The sequence below is a fragment of the Mytilus edulis genome, chromosome 11, assembly GCF_963676685.1.
Source record: "Mytilus edulis chromosome 11, xbMytEdul2.2, whole genome shotgun sequence".
In the NCBI taxonomy this organism is placed as follows: Eukaryota; Metazoa; Mollusca; class Bivalvia; order Mytilida; family Mytilidae; genus Mytilus; species Mytilus edulis.
This window is the reverse complement of record NC_092354.1, coordinates 1,198,959-1,219,609: the sequence shown is the minus strand read 5'-3', so window position 1 is coordinate 1,219,609 and position 20,651 is coordinate 1,198,959. Positions and strand designations below refer to the sequence as shown.

General features: G+C 33.5%; 1 protein-coding gene across 1 annotated transcript in view; it reads left to right on the top strand.

Moving 5' to 3' along the window:
* Window positions 1–20,651, top strand: part of LOC139494781 (uncharacterized) — a 100,500-nt gene that overhangs the window by 34,880 nt on the left and 44,969 nt on the right. The window contains exons 5-8 of the mRNA XM_071282973.1: window positions 101–199; window positions 834–932; window positions 1,962–2,063; window positions 14,715–14,804. Of these exons, the coding sequence (XP_071139074.1) occupies window positions 101–199; window positions 834–932; window positions 1,962–2,063; window positions 14,715–14,804 (390 nt within the window). The remainder of the gene's footprint in view (window positions 1–100; window positions 200–833; window positions 933–1,961; window positions 2,064–14,714; window positions 14,805–20,651) is intronic.

The following is a 20,651-nucleotide window of genomic DNA, read 5'->3' as shown; positions in this document are numbered from 1 at the left end:
ACCACTGATTCATGTGATATATATTTTGTTTATATTTATTACACAACATTGTCTAGTTCATGACACAAGTTTTGATGTCTGTTATATGTTGATATTACAGAATGGATGGACACCATTAATGTTCGCGGCTAGGGGAGGACACCTGGAGGTGGTGACTTTCCTAGTCACTCACGGCAGTCAGTTAGAAGCTACATCCCCGGTAATGATAGATATAATCACCTTTCTCTGACAAAACATCACTTTATACAGAATCTACACAAAACCATGTTGTTAATCAGACAGGTTTAATGGACAACAAATATTTGTTAGAATTATATAAAGTGGGGTCTCATTTTATTCGTAACACAGAACTGAATCAGATAATTAAGGTTTTATTTTGTTTCCTGACAAAAAATTATTTTGTTGACATCTGAATTTAATGAGAAGTTGATGAGAACAAGTTGTGTTAACATCTTTAGTCAGATAATGTTAATTTCTACAGATCTAATGTAAAACATCTTTTAATAAAAATAAGAAATACTTGACAGAATTATATAAAGTGGGGTCTTATTTTTCTCGTCTCTTCGTACTGAATCAGAAAATATAACTTGTTTTTATGTTTCTTAAAAAAAAGTTTTTTTTTAACCTGACAGTTCTGATGGAAGTTCTGACATCTCACAATAAAACATGTTGTTTATTTGTTGTTTATGTAGAATATAAATACAAGTGTGACTGGTCATTTTATTCAGTTTTGACCACTGATTCATGTGATATATATTTTGTTTATATTTATTACACAACATTGTCCAGTTTATGACACAAGTTTTGATGTCTGTTATATGTTGATATTACAGGGAGGACTGACACCATTAATGATGGCGGCTATGGGAGGACACCTGGAGGTGGTGACTTTCCTAGTCACTCACGGAAGTCAGTTAGAAGTTACAGACCTGGTAATGATAGATATAATCACCTTACTCTGACCAAACATCACTTTATACAGAATCTACACAAAATCATGTTGTTAATCAGACAAGTTTAATGGACAACAAATATTTGTTAGAATTATATAAAGTGGGGTCTCATTTTATTCGTTACACAAAACTGAATCAGAAAGTAAAGGTTTTATTTTGTTTCTTGACAAAAAATTATTTTATAAACATCTGATTTTAATGAGAAGTTTCTTTAGTTAGATAATGTTAATTCTACAGATTTAATGTAAAACATCTTTTAAAAATAACAAATACTTGACCACTGATTCATGTGATATTTATTTTGTTTATATTTATTACACAACATTGTGACCTACCTAGTCACTCACGGAAGTCAGTTAGAAGCCACAGAACCCTTGGTAATGATAGATTTAATGGACAACAAATATTTCATTTTGTTAGAATTATATAAAGTGGGGTCTCATTTTATTCGTAACACAGAACTGAATCGGATAGTAAAGGTTTTATTTTGTTTCTTTAGTTAGATAATGTTAATTCTACAGATCTAATGTAAAACATCTTTTAACAATAACCAATACTTAACAGAATTATTTAAAGTGGGGTCTTATTTTTCTTGTCTTTTCGTACTGAATCAGAAAATATAACTTGTTTTAATGTTTCTTGAAAAAAGTTTGTTTTTCAACTTTGGTCATTCTACTGAATCAAAATAAAATCATGTTGTTGATCATACATGTTAAATGGACAACAAATACTTGTAAAACTTATATAAAGTGAGGGTTGCTATTATTTGACTTGTTACACTTATATAATTAAGACTTTACTATTTTGTTACATGTTTTGTTTCACTGAATCAGAAAATATACATTGAATTTATATATCTTAATCTACCATTTAATAGTTAATACACAAATATAATTGGATATTTTCTTACCTGATGTTATATTTCTTACATTCAGTAAATTGTTTGACTCCTCTGATGATTTTGTTATCACACACCATTAACATGTTTATATTTTTATATTGTTATAGGATGGAGAAACAGCTTTACATTATGCTGCTCGGAATGGATGTATTGAAACAACGAAATGGTTTATAGATCAAGGATGCAGTCCTTGGAGGAAATCATTTGAGGTAACATTCAGTTTAATTCTTATTTGATAGATAGATATTTTATTCTCTAAAAACTAAATACAAGTCAACAGAGAAAGTACAATTACAATATAAATACAAATACAATAGTTGAGGGTAAACAGATGCAGATAATATATAATAAAGTACAACTTTATGATGAAATACCTGTATAATAAACAGGTTAAACTAAATATGAAGAAATCAGTCTGTGCGTAACTTTTACATGGAGGGAAAAACCTTTGTGTTATTACACTTAATGAATGAACACAGTTTTCTTAAGGAGGCTCACGGGTATAAGATTTTCAGAAAAAAATTAAACAATAATTTTTCATTACAAATTTCATTTATTACCTTAAGTAGTTATTACTTTATCATTATGGTACAAGAATCATTCCAAAAAAATAATTCTTGTTGGCCTCAGGTGACTTTTAAAATGTAGATATTATTGATAAAGCTCCAAATTATCTCCCTTTGGTGCAAAAATGCCATTTTTAACCGGATTTTTGTGACAAAAATGTCGGTTATTGATTTGGGGATGAACGGCGGGCGGGCGGTTTGGCAGTCGGGTGAGCGGACGGGCGGCAATCAAATGTTGTCCGTGCATTAACTCATGAGCCGTTCAACCAAAGCTTTTAAAATTTTAATATGTTGTTACTGACAACTAAATGAAGGTCAAGTTCAATAATGGCGATTTTGACTTTTACCGTTCAGGAGTTATGGTTCTTGAAAGTTTGAAAAATGGAGTTTCCAGTCGTGTCCGTGCATTACGCATGAACTGTTCTACCAAAGCTTCCCAAATTTTAATATGTTGTTACTGATGACAAAATGGAGGTCAAGTTCAATAATGACGATTTTGACTTTTACCGTTCAGGAGTAATGGTTCTTGAAAGATTAAGAAATGGAGTTTCCAGTCGTGTCCGTACATTTACGCATGAACTGTTCTACCAAAGCTTTCCAAATTTTAATATGTTGTTACTGATGACAAAATGGATGTCAAGTTCAATAATGACGATTTTGACTTTTACTGTTCAGGAGTTATGGTTCTTGAAAGATTGAAAAATGGAGTTTCCAGTCATGTCTGTGCATTTACGCATGAACTGTTCTTCCAAAGCTTCCCAAATTTTAATATGTTGTTACTGATGACAAAATGGAGGTCAAGCTCAATTATGACGATTTTGACTTTTACCGTTCAGGAGTTATGGTTCTTGAAAGATTGAAAAAATGGTGTTTCCAGTCGTGTCCGTGCATTTTCTCATGAACCATTCAACCAAAGCTTTTGAAATTGTTATATGTTGTTACTGATGACAAAATAGAGGTCAAGTTCAATTATGACGATTTTGACTTTTACCGTTCAGGAGTTATGGTTCTTGAAAGATTGAAAAATGGTGTTTCCAGTCGTGTCCGTGCATTTTCTAATGAACCATTCAACCAAAGCTTTTGAAATTTTTATATGTTGTTACTGATGACAAAATATAGGTCAAGTTCAATAATGACGATTTTGACTTTTACCGTTCAGGAGTAATGGTTCTTGTGATATTGCCAGGACACAAATAAATGTTAATAAATCCAGTTTGCTGTCGTTGTGACAGCATCTTGTTTGGCATTAAAATAGAAATATCTTAAATTTACTCATTGGTGACCTATATTTTTAGCTCACCTGGCCCGAAGGGCCAAGTGAGCTTTTCTCATCACTTGGCGTCCGTCGTCCGGCGTCGTCCGTCGTCCGTCGTCCGTCGTCGTTAACTTTTACAAAAATCTTCTCCTCTGAAACTACTGGGCCAAATTTAACCAAACTTGGTCACAATAATAATTGGGGTATCTAGTTTAAAAAATGTGTTCGGTTACCCGGCCAACCAACCAAGATGGCCGCCATGGCTAAAAATAGAACATAGGGGTCAAATGCAGTTTTTGGCTTATAACTCTGAAACCGAAGCATTTAGAGCAAATCTGACATCGGGTTAAATTGTTTATTAAGTCAAGATCTATCTGCCCTGAAATTTTCAGACGAATCGGACAACCCGTTGTTGGGTTGCTGCCCCTGAATTGGCAATTTTAAGGAAATTTTGCCGTTATATGGTTATTATCTTGAATATTATTATAGATAGAGATAAACTGTAAACAGCAATAATGTTCAGCACAGTAAGATTTACAAATAAGTCAACATGACCGAAATGGTCAGTTGACCCATATAGGAGTTATTGCCCTTTATAGTCAATTTTTAACCATTTTTCGTAAATCTTAGTAATCTTTTACAAAAATCTTCTCCTCTGAAACTACTGGGCCAAATTTATCCAAACTTGGGCACAATTATCTTTGGGGTATCTAGTTTAAAAAATGTGTCCGGTGACCCGGCCAACCAACCAAGATGGCCGCCACGGCTAAAAATAGAACATAAGGGTAAAATGCAGTTTTTTGCTTATAACTTAAAAACCAAAGCATTTAGAGCAAATCTGACATTGGTAAAATTGTTTATTAGGTGAAGATCTATCTACCCTGAAATTTTCAGATGAATCTGACAACCTGTTGTTGGGTTGCTGCCCCTGAATTAGTAATTTTAAGGAAATTTTGCTGTTTTTGGTTATTATCTTGTATATTATTATAGATAGAGATAAACTGTAAAAAGCCATTATGTTCAGCAAAGTAAGATTTACAAATAAGTCAACATGACGGAAATGGTCAGTTGACCCCTTTAGGAGTTATTGCCCTTTATAGTCAATTTTTAACCATTTTTCGTAAATCTTAGTAATCTTTTACAAAAATCTTCTCCTCTGAAACTACTGGGCCAAATTAATCCAAACTTATCTACAATCATCTTTGGGGTATCTAGTTTAAAAAATGTGTTCGATGACCCAGCCATCCAACCAAGATGGCTAAAAATAGAACATAGGGGTAAAATGCAGTTTTTGGCTTATAACTCAAAAACCAAAGCGTTTAGAGCTAATCTGACATGGGTTAAATTGTTTATCAGGTCAAGATCTATCTGCCCCGAAATTTTCAGATGAATCGGACAACCCGTTGTTGGGTTGCTGCCCCTGAATTGGTAATTTTAAGGAAATTTTGCTGTTTTTGGTTATTGTCTTGAATATTATTATAGATAGAGATAAACTGTAAACAGCAATAATGTTCAGCAAAGTAAGATTTACAAATAAGTCAACATGACCGAAATGGTCAATTGACCCCTTAAGGAGTTATTGTCCTTTATAGTCAATTTTCAACAATTTTTATAAAATTTGTACAAACACACCAACATCACCAAAATACAATTTTGTCATGAATCCATCTGCTTCTTTTGTTTAATAGTCACATAGACCAAGGTGAGCGACACAGGCTCTTTAGAGCCTCTAGTTTATTGTTGTTTTCGAAAAAGCTGTACATAAACTAAATAACTGTAAAATTTAAGCGATTTCTGTAATTTAGTTCTTTTTAGCTCACCTGGCCCGAAGTGCCAAGTGAGCTTTTCCCATCACTTTGCGTCCGTCGTCCGTCGTCGTCCTGCGTCCGTCGTCGTCCTGCGTCCGTCGTCGTTAACTTTTACAAAAATCTTCTCCTCTGAAACTACTAAGCCAAATTTAACCAAACTTGGCCACAATCATCATTGGGGTATCTAGTTTAAAAAATGTGTCCGGTGACCCCGCCAACCAACCAAGATGGCCGCCATGGCTAAAAATAGAACATAGGGGTAAAATGCAGTTTTTGGCTTATAACTCAAAAACCAAAGCATTTAGAGCAAATCTGACATGGGGTAAAATTGTTTATCAGGTCAAGATCTATCTGCCCAGAAATTTTCAGATGAATCGGACAACCCGTTGATGGGTTGCTGCCCCTGAATTGGTAATTTTATGGAAATTTTGCTGTTTTTGGTTATTATCTTGAATATTATTATAGATAGAGATAAACTGTAAACAGCAATAATGTTCAGCAAAGTAAGATTTACAAATAAGTCAACATGACCGAAATGGTCAGTTGACCCCTTAAGGAGTTATTGCCCTTTATAGTCAATTTTTAACCATTTTTGGTAAATCTTAGTAATCTTTTACAAAAATCTTCTCCTCTGAAACTACTGGGCTAAATTAATCCAAACTTGGACACAATCATCTTTGGGGTATGTAGTTTAAAAAATGTGTCCGGTGACCCGGCCATCCAACCAAGATGGCTGCCACGGCTAAATATAGGCCAGGGGTAAAATGCAGTTTTTGGCTTATAACTCAAAAATCAAAGCATTTAGAGCAAATCTGACACGGGGTAAAATTGTTTATCAGGTCAAGATCTATCTGCCCAGAAATTTTCAGATGAATCGGACAACCCGTTGTTGGGTTGCTGCCCCTGAATTGGTAATTTTATGGAAATTTTGCTGTTTTTGGTTATTATCTTGAATATTATTATAGATAGAGATAAACTGTAAACAGCAATAATGTTCAGCAAAGTAAGATTTACAAATAAGTCAACATGACCGAAATGGTCAGTTGACCCCTTAAGGAGTTATTGCCCTTTATAGTCAATTTTTAACCATTTTTGGTAAATCTTAGTAATCTTTTACAAAAATCTTCTCCTCTGAAACTACTGGGCTAAATTAATCCAAACTTGGACACAATCATCTTTGGGGTATGTAGTTTAAAAAATGTGTCCGGTGACCCGGCCATCCAACCAAGATGGCTGCCACGGCTAAATATAGGCCAGGGGTAAAATGCAGTTTTTGGCTTATAACTCAAAAATCAAAGCATTTAGAGCAAATCTGACACGGGGTAAAATTGTTTATCAGGTCAAGATCTATCTGCCCAGAAATTTTCAGATGAATCGGACAACCCGTTGTTGGGTTGCTGCCCCTGAATTGGTAATTTTATGGAAATTTTGCTGTTTTTGGTTATTATCTTGAATATTATTATAGATAGAGATAAACTGTAAACAGCAATAATGTTCAGCAAAGTAAGATTTACAAATAAGTCAACATGACCGAAATGGTCAGTTGACCCCTTAAGGAGTTATTGCCCTTTATAGTCAATTTTTAACCATTTTTAGCTCACCTGGCCCGAAGGGCCAAGTGAGCTTTTCTCATCACTTGGCGTCCGGCGTCCGGCGTCCGGCGTCCGTCGTCCGTCGTCGTCGTCGTTAGCTTTTACAAAAATCTTCTCCTCTGAAACTACTGGGCCAATTTTTACCAAACTTGGCCACAATCATTATTAGGGTATCTAGTTTAAAAATTGTGTCCGGTGACCCGGCCAACCAACCAAGATGGCCGCCATGGCTAAAAATAGAACATAGGGGTAAAATGCAGTTTTTGGCTTATAACTCAAAAATCAAAGCATTTAGAGCAAATCTGACATGGGGTAAAATTGTTAATCAGGTCAAGATCTATCTGCCCTGAAATTTTGAGATGAATTGAACAACCCGTTGATAGGTTGCTGCCCCTGAATTGATAATTTTAAGGAAATTTTGCTGTTTTTGGTTATTATCTTGAATATTATCATAGATAGAGATAAACTGTAAACAGCAAAAATGTTCAGTAAAGTAAGATCTACAAATAAGTCAACAGGACCAAAATGGTCTGTTGACCCCTTTAGGAGTTATTGCCCTTAATAGTCAATTTTTAACCATTTTTCGTAAATCTTAGTCATCTTTTACAAAAATCTTCTCCTCTGAAACTACTGGGCCAAATTAAACCAAACTTGACCACAATCATCATTGGGGTATCTTGTTAAAAAATTGTGTCCGGTGACCTGGCCAACCAACCAAGATGGCCGCCATGGCTAAAAATAGAACATAGGGGTAAAATGCAGTTTTTGGCTTATCACTCAAAAACCAAAGTATTTAGAGCAGATCTGACAATGGTAAAATTGTTTATCAGGTCAAGATCTATCTGCCCTGAAATTTTGAGATGAATTGAACAACCCGTTGATAGGTTGCTGCCCCTGAATTGGTAATTTTAAGGACATTTTGCTGTTTTTGGTTATTATCTTGAATATTATTATAGATAGAGATAAACTGTAAACAGCAAAAATGTTCAGCAAAGTAAGATCTACAAATAAGTCAACAAAACCAAAATGGTATGTTGATTTCTTTAGGAGTTATTGCCCTTTATAGTCAATTTTTAACCATTTTTCGTAAATCTTAGTTATCTTTTACAAAAATCCTCTCCTCTGAAACTACTGGGCCAAATTAAACCAAACTTGGCCACAATCATCATTGGGGTATCTAGTTTAAAAATTGTGTCCCGTGACCTGGCCAACCAACCAAGATGGCCGCCATGGCTAAAAATAGAACATAGGGGTAAAATGCAGTTTTTGGCTTATAACTCTGAAACCGCAGCCTTTAGAGCAAATCTGACAGGGGGTTAAATTGTTTATCAGGTCAAGATCTATCTGCCCTGAAATTTTCAGATGAATCTGACAACCTGTTGTTGGGTTGCTGCCCCTGAATTGGTAATTTTAAGGAAATTTTGCTGTTTTTGGTTGTTATCTTGAATATTATTATAGATAGAGATAAACTGTAAACATCAATAATGTTAAGCAAAGTAAGATTTACAAATAAGTCAACATGACGGAAATGGTCAATTGACCCCTAAGGAGTTATTGTCCTTTGTAGTCAATTTTTAACAATTTTCATAAAATTTGTAAATTTTAACTAACATTTTCCACTGAAACTACTGGGCCAAGTTCATTATAGATAGAGATAATTGTAAGTAGCAAGAATGTTCAGTAAAGTAAGATGTACAAACACATCTCCATCACCAAAATACAATTTTGTCATGAATCCATCTGCTTCCTTTGTTTAATAGTCACATAGACCAAGGTGAGCGACACAGGCTCTTTAGAGCCTCTAGTTCGTAAATCTTAGTAATCTTTTACAAAAATCTTCTCCTCTGAAACTACTGGGCTAAATTAATCCAAACTTGGCCACAATCATCTTTGGGGTATGTAGTTTAAAAAATGTGTCCGGTGACCCGGCCAACCATCCAAGATGGCCGCCACGGCTAAAAATAGAACATGGGGGTAAAATGCAGTTTTTGGCTTATAACTCAAAACCCAAAGCATTTAGAACAAATCTGACATGGGGGTAAAATTGTTTATCAGTTCAAGATCTATCTGCTCTGAAATTTTCAGATGAACCGGACAACCTGTTGTTGGGTTGCTGGCCCTGAATTAGTAATTTTAAGGAAATTTTTCTTTTTTTGGTTATTATCATGAATATTATTATAGACAGAGATAAACTGTAAACAGCAATAATGTTCACCAAAGTAAGATTTACAAATAAGTCAACATGACTGAAATGGTCAGTTGACCCCTTTAGGAGTTATTGCCCTTTATAGTCAATTTTTAACCATTTTTCGTAAATCTTAGTAATCTTTTACAAAAATCTTCTCCTCTGAAACTACTGGGCCAAATTAATCCAAACTTGGCAACAATCATCTTTTGGGTTAGTAGTTTGAAAAATGTGTCCGGTGACCCGGCCATCCAACCAAGATGGCCGCTATGGCTAAAAATATAACATGGGGTAAAATGCAGTTTTTGGCTTATAACTCAAAACCCAAAGCATTTAGAGCAAATCTGACATGGGGTAAAATTGTTTATCAGGTCAACATTTATCTGCTCTGAAATTTTTAGATGAATCGGACAACCCGTTGTTGGGTTGCTGACCCTGAATTGTTAGTTTTAAGGAAATTTTGCTGTTTTTGGTCATTATCTTGAATATTATTATTGATAGAGATAAACTGTAAACAACAATAATGTTCAGCAAAGTAAGATTTACAAATTAGTCAACATGACCGAAATGGTCAATTGACCCCCTTAGGAGTTATTGTTCTTTATAGTCAATTTTTAACAATTTTCATAAAATTTGTAAATTTTTACTAACATTTTCCGCTGAAACTAATGGGCCAAGTTCATTATAGATAGAGATAATTTTAAGCAGCAAGAATGTTCAGTAAAGTAAGATGTACAAACACATCACCATCACCAAAACACAATTTTGTCATGAATCCATCTGCTTCCTTTAATATTCACATAGACCAAGGTGAGCGACACAGGCTCTTTAGAGCCTCTAGTTTTATTTCGATATTACAAAATTTAGTTCTTTTTTTATTTCGATATTACAACTATTTCCCCTATTAGGTCAACAGAAAAAAGGACATTAACAAAAATGTATACTTCTTTCGAAGGCAGATTGTGAGCGTAAATGAACAGTGACCCCATTTTTTTTAAATTAAAAAAATGATTTAGACCTGTGAGCCCCCTTAAAACTTTATTTTTTGTCGAGCCTGCGACTTTAATCTCAGAAAGCCCGGAATAGGGATAGTGATCAAGCACTTCTTAAAAGCTTTATATTTTAGAAGGAGGAAGACCTTGATGCTTCATACTTTGTATATGGATGCCTCATGTTACGAAGTTTCCGCCAGTCACATGTCCAATGTCCTTGACCTCATTTTCATGGTTCAGTGACTACTTGAAAAAAAAAATGTTTGTAATGTTAAATTATCTTTTATAAGTAAAAGTTTAACTATATTTAGTATGTGCGTACCTTGCAAGGTCCTCATGGCTGTCAGACAGTTTTCACTTGATCTCAACCTAACAACACACCTAACACCAATCCTACATTACTGACACAACTACCATCTCATCATACTCTACCAACACACCCTACACCAATCCTACACTACTGATACAACAACCATCTCATCATACATCACCAACACACTTAACACCAATCCTACATTACTGACACAACTACCATCTCATCATACTCCACCAAAACACCTAACACCAATCCTACACTACTGACACAACTACCATCTCATCATACATCACCAACAAACCTAACACCAATCCTACATTACTGACACAACTACCATCTCATCATACTCCACCAACACAGCTAACACCAATCCTACATTACTGACACAACTACCATCTCATCATACTCCACCAAAACACCTAACACCAATCCTACACTACTGACACAACTACCATCTCATCATATTCCACCAACACACCTAACACAAATCCTACATTACTGACACAACTACCATCTCATCATACTCATGATACTCTACCAACTCACCTAACACCAATCCTATATTACTGACACTACAACCATCTCATCATACTCCACCAACACACCTAACACCAATCCTACACTACTGACACAACGACCATCTCATCATACTCCACCAACACAGCTAACACCAATTCTACACTATTGACACAACAACCATTTCATCATGCTCTACCAACATATCCTACACCAATCCTACATTACTGACACAACTACCATCTCATCATACTCTAGCAAAACACCTAACACCAATCCTACACTACTGACACAACAACCATCTCATCATACTCTACCAACACACCCTACAACAATCCTACATTACTGACACAACTACCATCTCATCATACTCTAGCAAAACACCTAACACCAATCCTACACTACTGACACAACAACCATCTCATCATACTCTACCAACACACCCTACAACAATCCTACATTACCGACACAACTACCATCTCATCATATTCCACCAACACACCTAACACCAATCCTACATTACTGACACAACTACCATCTCATTATACTCTACCAACACACCCTACACCAATCCTACACTACTGATACAACAACCATCTCATCATACATCACCAACACACTTAACACCAATCCTACACTACTGACACAACTACCATCTCATCATATTCCACCAACACACCTAACACCAATCCTACATTACTGACACAACTACCATCTTATCATACTCCACCAAAACACCTAACACCAATCCTACACTACTGATACAACAACCATCTCATCATACTCCGCCAACACACCTAACACCAATCCTACATTACTGACACAACGACCATCTAATTATACTCCACCAACACACCTAACACCAATCCTACACTACTGACACAACTACCATCTCATCATACTCCACCAACACACCTAACACCAATCCTACACTACTGACACAACAACCATCTCATGATACTCTACCAACACACCCTACATCAATCATATACTACTAACATAACTACCATCTCATCATACTCCACCAACACACCTAACACCAATCCTACATTACTGACACAACTACCATCTCATCATACTCCACCAAAAAACCTAACACAAATCCTACATTACTGACACAACTACCATCTCATCATACATCACCAACACACCTAACACCAATCCTACATTACTGACACTACCACCATCTCATCATACTCTACCAACACACCTAACACCAATCCGACATTACTGACACAACTACCATCTCATCATACTCTGCCAACACACTTTACACTAATCCTACACTACTGACACAACTTCCATCTCATACTCTACAAACACATCTAACACCAATCCTACATTACTGACACTACAACCATCTCATCATACTCTACCAACACACCCTACACCAATCCTACACTACTGACACAACTACCATCTCATCATACTCCACGAAAACACCTAACACCAATCCTACACTACTGATACAACTACCATCTCATCATACTCTACCAACACACCCTACACCAATCCTACACTACTGGCACAACGACCATCTCATCATACTCCACCAACACACCTAACACCAATCCCACACTACTGACACAACTGCCATCTCATCATACTCCACCAACTCACCTAACACCAATCCTACATTACTGACACAACGACCATCTCATCATACTCCACCAACACATCTTACTTCCATCTAATCACATTCCACTAATGCACCTCACACCAATCATACACTAGTTAACAAAACTACCATCTAATCATACTCCAACAACACACTTTACTACCATCTAATCACATTTCACCAACAGATCTTACACCAATCATACACTGTTTACAAAACTACCATCTAATCACATTCTACCAATACCCCTTACACCAATTATACACTATTAACAAAACTACCATCTAATCACATTCCACCAACACACCCTACACCAATCATACACTTTTATCAAAACTACCATCTAAGCATACTCCGGCAACACATCTTACACCAATCATACACTACTAACAAAACTACCATTTATTTATACTCCAGCAACACATCTTACACCAATTATACACTATTAACAAAACTACCATTTGATTATACTCCAGCAACACATATAACTACCATCTTATCACATTTCACCCACACACCCTACACCAATCATTCAATAATTTCTTTAACAGCAAAATCTCAAATATTATTCATTGATCTCTTTATAATGACACTTCATATGTGTTGTTGGTTTAGGTTCACTGGTTTTTATTTCAAGTATATATAAATAAGACAACATTCTGCATTGTATAGGCAGGGATCTCCATGGATGAAAATTGAACGAAGGAGGAACTTTCACCATCATAAACCGTATCTACGCTGTACAGTGTAGCGCGATCGAAAGTATTTCATCCCTCCACATAAGGATAGGTGAACATGCTAATTCCTTGCTTATTTAAATTATATTTATTTGAATTTTCATTATAAATACTATATAGAAGTATATATATTTTCAATAATTGCCGTTTGTAACCCTTCAAAGGCCAAGCCTTCATGCCCCCTCCCTTTCCCTTAGTCGAGAATGACCAATAGCTATCACGAAGGTCCCCATGTAGTTTTCTTGCTATTTTTGGTAATTGTTATGGGGGTTAAAAATCATGTGGAGCTTATTTTTCACGAACACTATCAAATTCAGAAGTCATGAACCCATTACCGGTATGGCTGGTTTGCAGCAACGACAAAACGAGTCGTACAGTTTATGTAAAAGGTTAAAAAGATTTGTAAAGCAAACGTTGTCAAATGAAAAGTTTTGTAATGACTTTATCTAGCAAATCAATTATTGCTATATGCAACATGCATCTTTCGAGTCTGAATAGAAACCGAAAACGTGGACGTATTAATTTGATTGTAAACTACGAAATGAATTCGGAATAACGATACAATATTTCTTTACAGGAAATATTAAAAGTTTTAACTTTTTAACTTTTAAAGTAATTCTATATTATTGTTACAATACAGCAGTACTCGAGTTATTTGCGATGAAATAATAACTACTGTTTTACGTCTTATTTTATACTTCTTAAAAAGGGGGATGCTGATTGCGTAAGTCAAAATAAAAGTACGTGTTCGACTTGTTAAACTTTGTTACTGGATTATTAATATATTTATTTAATCTGAATTATCATAAGCATTTGCGGAAACATAGTTAAATAATTCGACAAATGAATCTTCAGATAATATTCTCCTGTCTGGTTTGTTGATCTACCTGTACAAGCTCAGGTACAAGTGATTAGCGATTTTAATCCCGATATCCCTCTGGCGTTAGAATTGTATTGGATTATACTAAAAAAAAAAGCCCGAGGGTTATGCAATTACATGCATTTGATTATAATTGATAAAAAAAATGGTGTCAGGCTATAAAAACGATTACAGTTTTGAACGATGGCGGAAGACAATTGAACGATGGCGCGGGTCATTTTACGATGGCGCAAGACATTTGAACGATGGCGCGGCGCCATCGTTTAACAGGCCATGGAGATCCCTGATAGGTAAAATTAATGCAACAGTTACCTATTATTTACTGTTTTACAGTTTTTTGAAATAAAAGATATATATGTGTATAATTAATGAAAGATTATTTGATTGTATTTCAGGGTAAGACTCCTTATGATCTGGTAGAAATAGGCAGCTATGATGATGAAGAGGGAAAAAGGAAGAAGAAAGAAGTGATGGACTTCCTTAAGGTAAATAGTCTTGTCTTACTTTAAAAGATATTCACAGATTATAAGAGACAAAACAGACTTGGTACAAAGAAATTACAATAAAACAGTTGCCTGTAGTTTTCAATGTCATTGTAGTAATTTTTGTCAGTTAACAATGTAAGTTGACAATTCCAAGCTTGTTGCCTAATATACATGTTGGCAAATGTGAAAGACAAATGTTTAAAATCTGTGTTCTCATCTGTTGGCTGTCTCTTATTTTTTATACGCCACATATTATGGTATACAAATGTCCAGTGTCTGTCCGTCTGTCCAGCGTAAACATGTCGCACCATAACTTGAGAACGCCTTATTTAAATTTCATGAAACTTAATATAGTAGTTTCTTATGATGGTCAAATGATCTGTATACTTTTTGGTAAAAATAAGATTTAAACTTTTTGAGTTACCGCACTTTGTAACTAAAACAGTGGTGTGATTCTTTTTCACATGTCGCACCGTATCTCAAAAACGATTCTTGATTATTGTTTAAAACTTTACACACTTCTTAGTAACATTAATCTCATTATCTGTATACTTTTTGGTGATGATTCAAAATTTCATTTTTGAGTTATTGAGTATTTTGTAAAAAAGGGGGAGTTTTTTTTTTTACATGTTGCGCCGTATCTCAAAAACAATTTATGATTATTGCTTAAAACTTTACACACCTCTTTGTTATATTAATCTAAAGATCTGTATACTTTTTGGTGATGACTCAAAATTTTATTTTGAGTTATTGAGTATTTTGTAAAAAAGGGGAGATTATCTGACTATTGCTCAGAATGCTGGATACTTTTCACGCTAGTCTGTTTCCACACTTGTTATTGACAATAATATGTAAAAGTACGGGATGTTCTACCAATTCTTTTCAAATTTAAATATGTTGCTGATGGCAAAACGGAGATCAACTAAGGAGAGATATGGTCATTTGAAAGATCAGAAAATGGCATGACACAGTTAAATGTAGTAAAAATGGTTTGACTGTTATTGGCCAGCTTTGGTTAAGTATAAAATTGAAAGAGTTTCCGTTGTTGAGAGCAGCAAAAAAAAATGAAATCGAAAAAATCAGAAGTTTGTTTATGCTCATTGGTGTTCAAAATGGAGCATATATATAGTTTTTATACGCCCTTCAAAATTTTGACGGGACGTATTATGGTATACAAATGTCCGGTGTCCGTCCGTCCGTCCGTCTGTCTGTCCGTTTGTCTGTCCGGCCTAAACATGTCGCACCGTAACTTGAGTAAGACTTATCCAAATTTCATGAAACTTAACATAGTTGTTTCTTATGATCATCAAATGATCTGTATACTTTTTGGTGAAAATTAAATTAAAACTTTTTGAGTTACGGCACTTTGTAACTAAAACAGGGGTGTGTTTTTATACGACCGCAAATTTTGAAAAAATTTTCGTCGTATATTGCTATCAAGTTGGCGTCGTCGTCGTCGTCATCGTCGTCTGAATACTTTTAGTTTTCGCACTCTAACTTTAGTAAAAGTGAATAGAAATCTATGAAATTTTAACATAAGGTTTATGACCATAAAAGGAAGGTTGGTATTGATTTTGGGAGTTTTTGTCCCAACATTTTGGGAATTAGGGGCCAAAAAGGGCCCAAATAAGCATTTTCTTTGTTTTCGCACCATAACTTTAGTTTAAGTGAATAGAAATCTATGAAATTTTAACACAAGGTTTATGACCACAAAAGAAAGGTTGGGATTGATTTTGGGAGTTTTGGTTTCAACAGTTTAGGAATAAGGGGCCAATAAAGGGCCCAAATAAGCATTTTTCTTGGTTTTCACACAATAACTTTAGTTTAAGTAAATAGAAATCTATGAAATTTAAACACAATGTTTATGACCACAAAAGGAAGGTTGGTATTGATTTTGGGAGATTAGGACCCAACAGTTTAGGAATAAGGGGCCAAAAAGGGGCCCAAATAAGCATTTTTCTTGGTTTTCGCACCATAACGTTAGTATAAGTAAATAGAAATCTATGAAATTTAAACACAAGGTTTATGACCATGAAAGGAAGGTTGGTATTGATTTTGGGAGTTTGGTCCCAACAGTTTAGGGAAAAAGGGGCCCAAAGGGTCCAAAATTAAACTTTGTTTGATTTCATCAAAATTGAATAATTGGGGGTCTTTGATATGCCGAATCTAACTGTATATGTAGATTCTCAACTTTTGGTCCTATTTTCAAATTGGTCTACATTAAGGTCCAAAGGGTCCAAAATTAAACTTAGTTTATAATATATCTTATATAGTTTATAAGATATCTCATAACTTTCTTTATCAGATATCTTATAAATTATATAAGCTATCTTATAAACTATGTGTTATATCTTATAAACTATATACGAAATCTTATATAAAGTATATTTATAAGATATCTTATATACTATGTAAGATATCTTATAATCGATATTAGATATCTTCTTAATTATATAAGATATCTATTTTGTATAAGATATCTAATAAAAAAGATAATTTAAGATATCTTATATATGATATAAGATATATTATTAGAGATATCGTATATAAATTATAAGATATTTCATATAATTTATAAGATATCGTATATAATTTTCTTAATATGATATCAAATAAACTATACAAGATATCTTATATAAAAATATAAGATATTTCATAGTCTTTATGAGATTTCTTATAAACTCTAGAAGTTAACTTATAAAGTATCTAAGATATCTAAGTATAAAGTATATAAGATAACTTATAAAGTATATAAGATATCTTTTAAAATATATAACATATCTTATAAAGTTTACAAGGTATATTATAAAGAATATAGCATATCTTATTAAGTATATAATATATCTTATAAGTATATCTGATATCTAATAAAGTTTATAAGATATCTTATAAATTATATAAGATATCTTATAAAGTATATATGATATCTTATGAAGTATATAAGATATCTAATAAAGTTTTAAACTTTTATAAGATATCTTATTAAATATATACATGATATATGATATCTCATATAATATAATACATATCATATAGTATATGATATATGATATAATATATAAGATAGCTTTTAAAAATGAAATAATATAAGTTATTTCATATATTGAATGAGATAGCTTATATATTATAAATAAAGGCAACAGTAGTATACCGCTGTTCAAAACTCATAAATCCATGGACAAAAAACAAAATCGGGGTAACAAACCAAAACCGAGCGAAACGCATTAAATATAACAGATATCTTATATAAATCTTATATATGATATAATATATCTTATATATTATGAGATAATTTGAAATTCGAATGAATAGCCAAACTGCTTGCTTTAGGTTTATGTTAGCTGGTATATATATTTTGGTAATATGCCTCGTTTACCAAAGTTAAGGTAGATCACCAGCATATATTTTTTGAGACAGAATTTTTTTATAATTTGCCAAAATGAAGATTTTACTATGCTCTTTTCAAAAATTAAATAAAAAGTATGGGTCACCGTGCTATTTTTCAAGCTATGAGTCGTTGGAAATTGCAAAAATTTGGTTAGTTTGTTCATGAAAAAACACATTAGTGTGCATAAAAAAAATTCTAAGAGATAGAATTTTGAAATAAATTGTGAGAAGAAAGATTTCATAATATGTCTTAAGAAAATTTACATTTATAAGTTGGATTAAGGCATGCTACTGTGATGCCTCTAGTGCAGTGTTAAACAACGGATATATTTCAGATTTTTTTTCATTGAAAAGAGGGGTTCGTCAAGGGGATCCTCTGTCTCCTTATCTATTTATTTTAGTTTTGGAACTACTCAGTGCAGCTATTAAAAATGACCCTGATGTTGCTGGAGTAACTATTAATGACTCAGAATTTTTATTGAGTCAATATGCTGATGATTCTTCCCTTGTCCTGGATGGTGACCAAAAGTCTCTAAATCAATGTCTAAATTTGTTTGATAAATTTTCAGAATGTGCTGGACTCAGGTGTAATGTTGACAAAACTGAGGCCATATGGATTGGGTCAAAAAAGGGTAGTATGGAAAAACTTTTACCAGAAAAAAATCTTGTTTGGAAGCTTTCTGGGAGGTTCAAACTATTAGGAATATGGTTTGAGCTTGCTAAAAGGGATAAGACTCTATGTAATTTTACAGCCAAGATAAACAGTATCAAGTCACTTCTTAATACTTGGGCTTATAGAGAACTAACATATATTGGGAGGGTGGTGGTGATTAAAACTTTAGCACTTCCCATTCTGGTTCAAGTTCTGACTGTCCTCCCTAACCCCCCAGATGGGGTTTTGAAGGAGATTCAAAATATATTTTTCAATTTTTTATGGAAAGGAAAACCAGATAAAGTGAAAAGAACAGTGGTTATGTCCGAACACTGTGATGGCGGTCTTAAGATGCCTAATATTTACTATTTTTGTTATAGCGTTAAAATGTCTTGGCTGTATAAATTACTAGACCCCCAAAATTACTCTCCTTGGAAAGTGTTGCTGCTTAGTTATATACAAAAATTTGGGGGGGACAAAATTTTACATTTAAGTAAGGAAGGATTGCTTTATTTAGCAAAAAAAGTCAATCCCTTTTGGCATGATATCCTGGTTAATTTTTCAAAATTGAAAAATAAACTGAAAGTTGAAAACAACACCGATATTCTGTCCCAGTCCATATGGCTAAATCCAAACATCAAAATGGATGGCAAGATGATTTTGAAGGGTAAATATATTGAAAATTGCATATTTTTCATCAATGATCTGGTATCAGATAATAATACATTATTCTCATATGAAGAATTTGCGAAAAAGTATAATTTCAATACTAATTTTGTAGAGTTTTATGGTATTTTAAGTGCTATTCCAAATATATGGAAAAGTAGGATAGTAGGTAGTTCTAAACTTGATAATATTGAAAATAAATTAGTAGATAAAGTTAAAAAAGAACCTAAGTCTTGTAAATTTTTCTATAATTTATTTCTGGAGGATAATAAAGTATTATCTCTTTCTTCCCGTAACAAATGGGAAATAGACTTAAATTTACAGATTGAAGATTGGAATGCTATTTATTCCATGCCCTTCATTATAACCAAAAATTCGTTTTTACAAAATTTTCAATTTAAGATTGTTCATAGGATTTTACCATGTAATTCCTTTTTATATAAATGTAAATTAAAAGAAACTGAACTATGTACATGATGTACATTTTGTTCAGAAGTTAAAGAAAATATTTTTCACATTTTTTGGGAATGTAATGTAACACAAAACTTCTGGTTATCCATTATAGATTGGATTAGAAATTATGAAATCTTCTTGCCTTTTAGTGCAAAAGAGGTCATTTTAGGTGTGTCTGAGGATTCTGTCAACAGTAAAACAGTTAATAATATCTTGTTGTTATTTAAATACTATATATACAAATGTAGATGTAAGAGTGTATTGCCCACAAAATATGGTGGGATAGAATATTTAAAGTATTGGATTACAATAGAAAAATACTCTGTATGTTTCTTAACCCCTACACAAAAAATAAAATTGGATCAGAAGTGGCAATTGTTAGAAGCAGCATTTAATTGACAAAATCAATTGTAATATTTATATCTTGTTATACCATTATGATTTAATCGATCTGATAAGTATTAATTAACTTTTTATACCTTGTGTCTAATACTGTATTATGTAATTTCACATGTTTCATCTTGAAAAATAAAATAATTACAAAAAAATGTCTTAAGAAAACAAAAGGAAACATGGTGTCACCGAGCTTGTTTTCTTGCTACAAGTAAAAATAAAAAATTTCCCTATTAGCCCAGTGTAAATTTTGTACTAAAAGAGTAATTTCCCTTAAATGGCTCATTTGAAAAAAA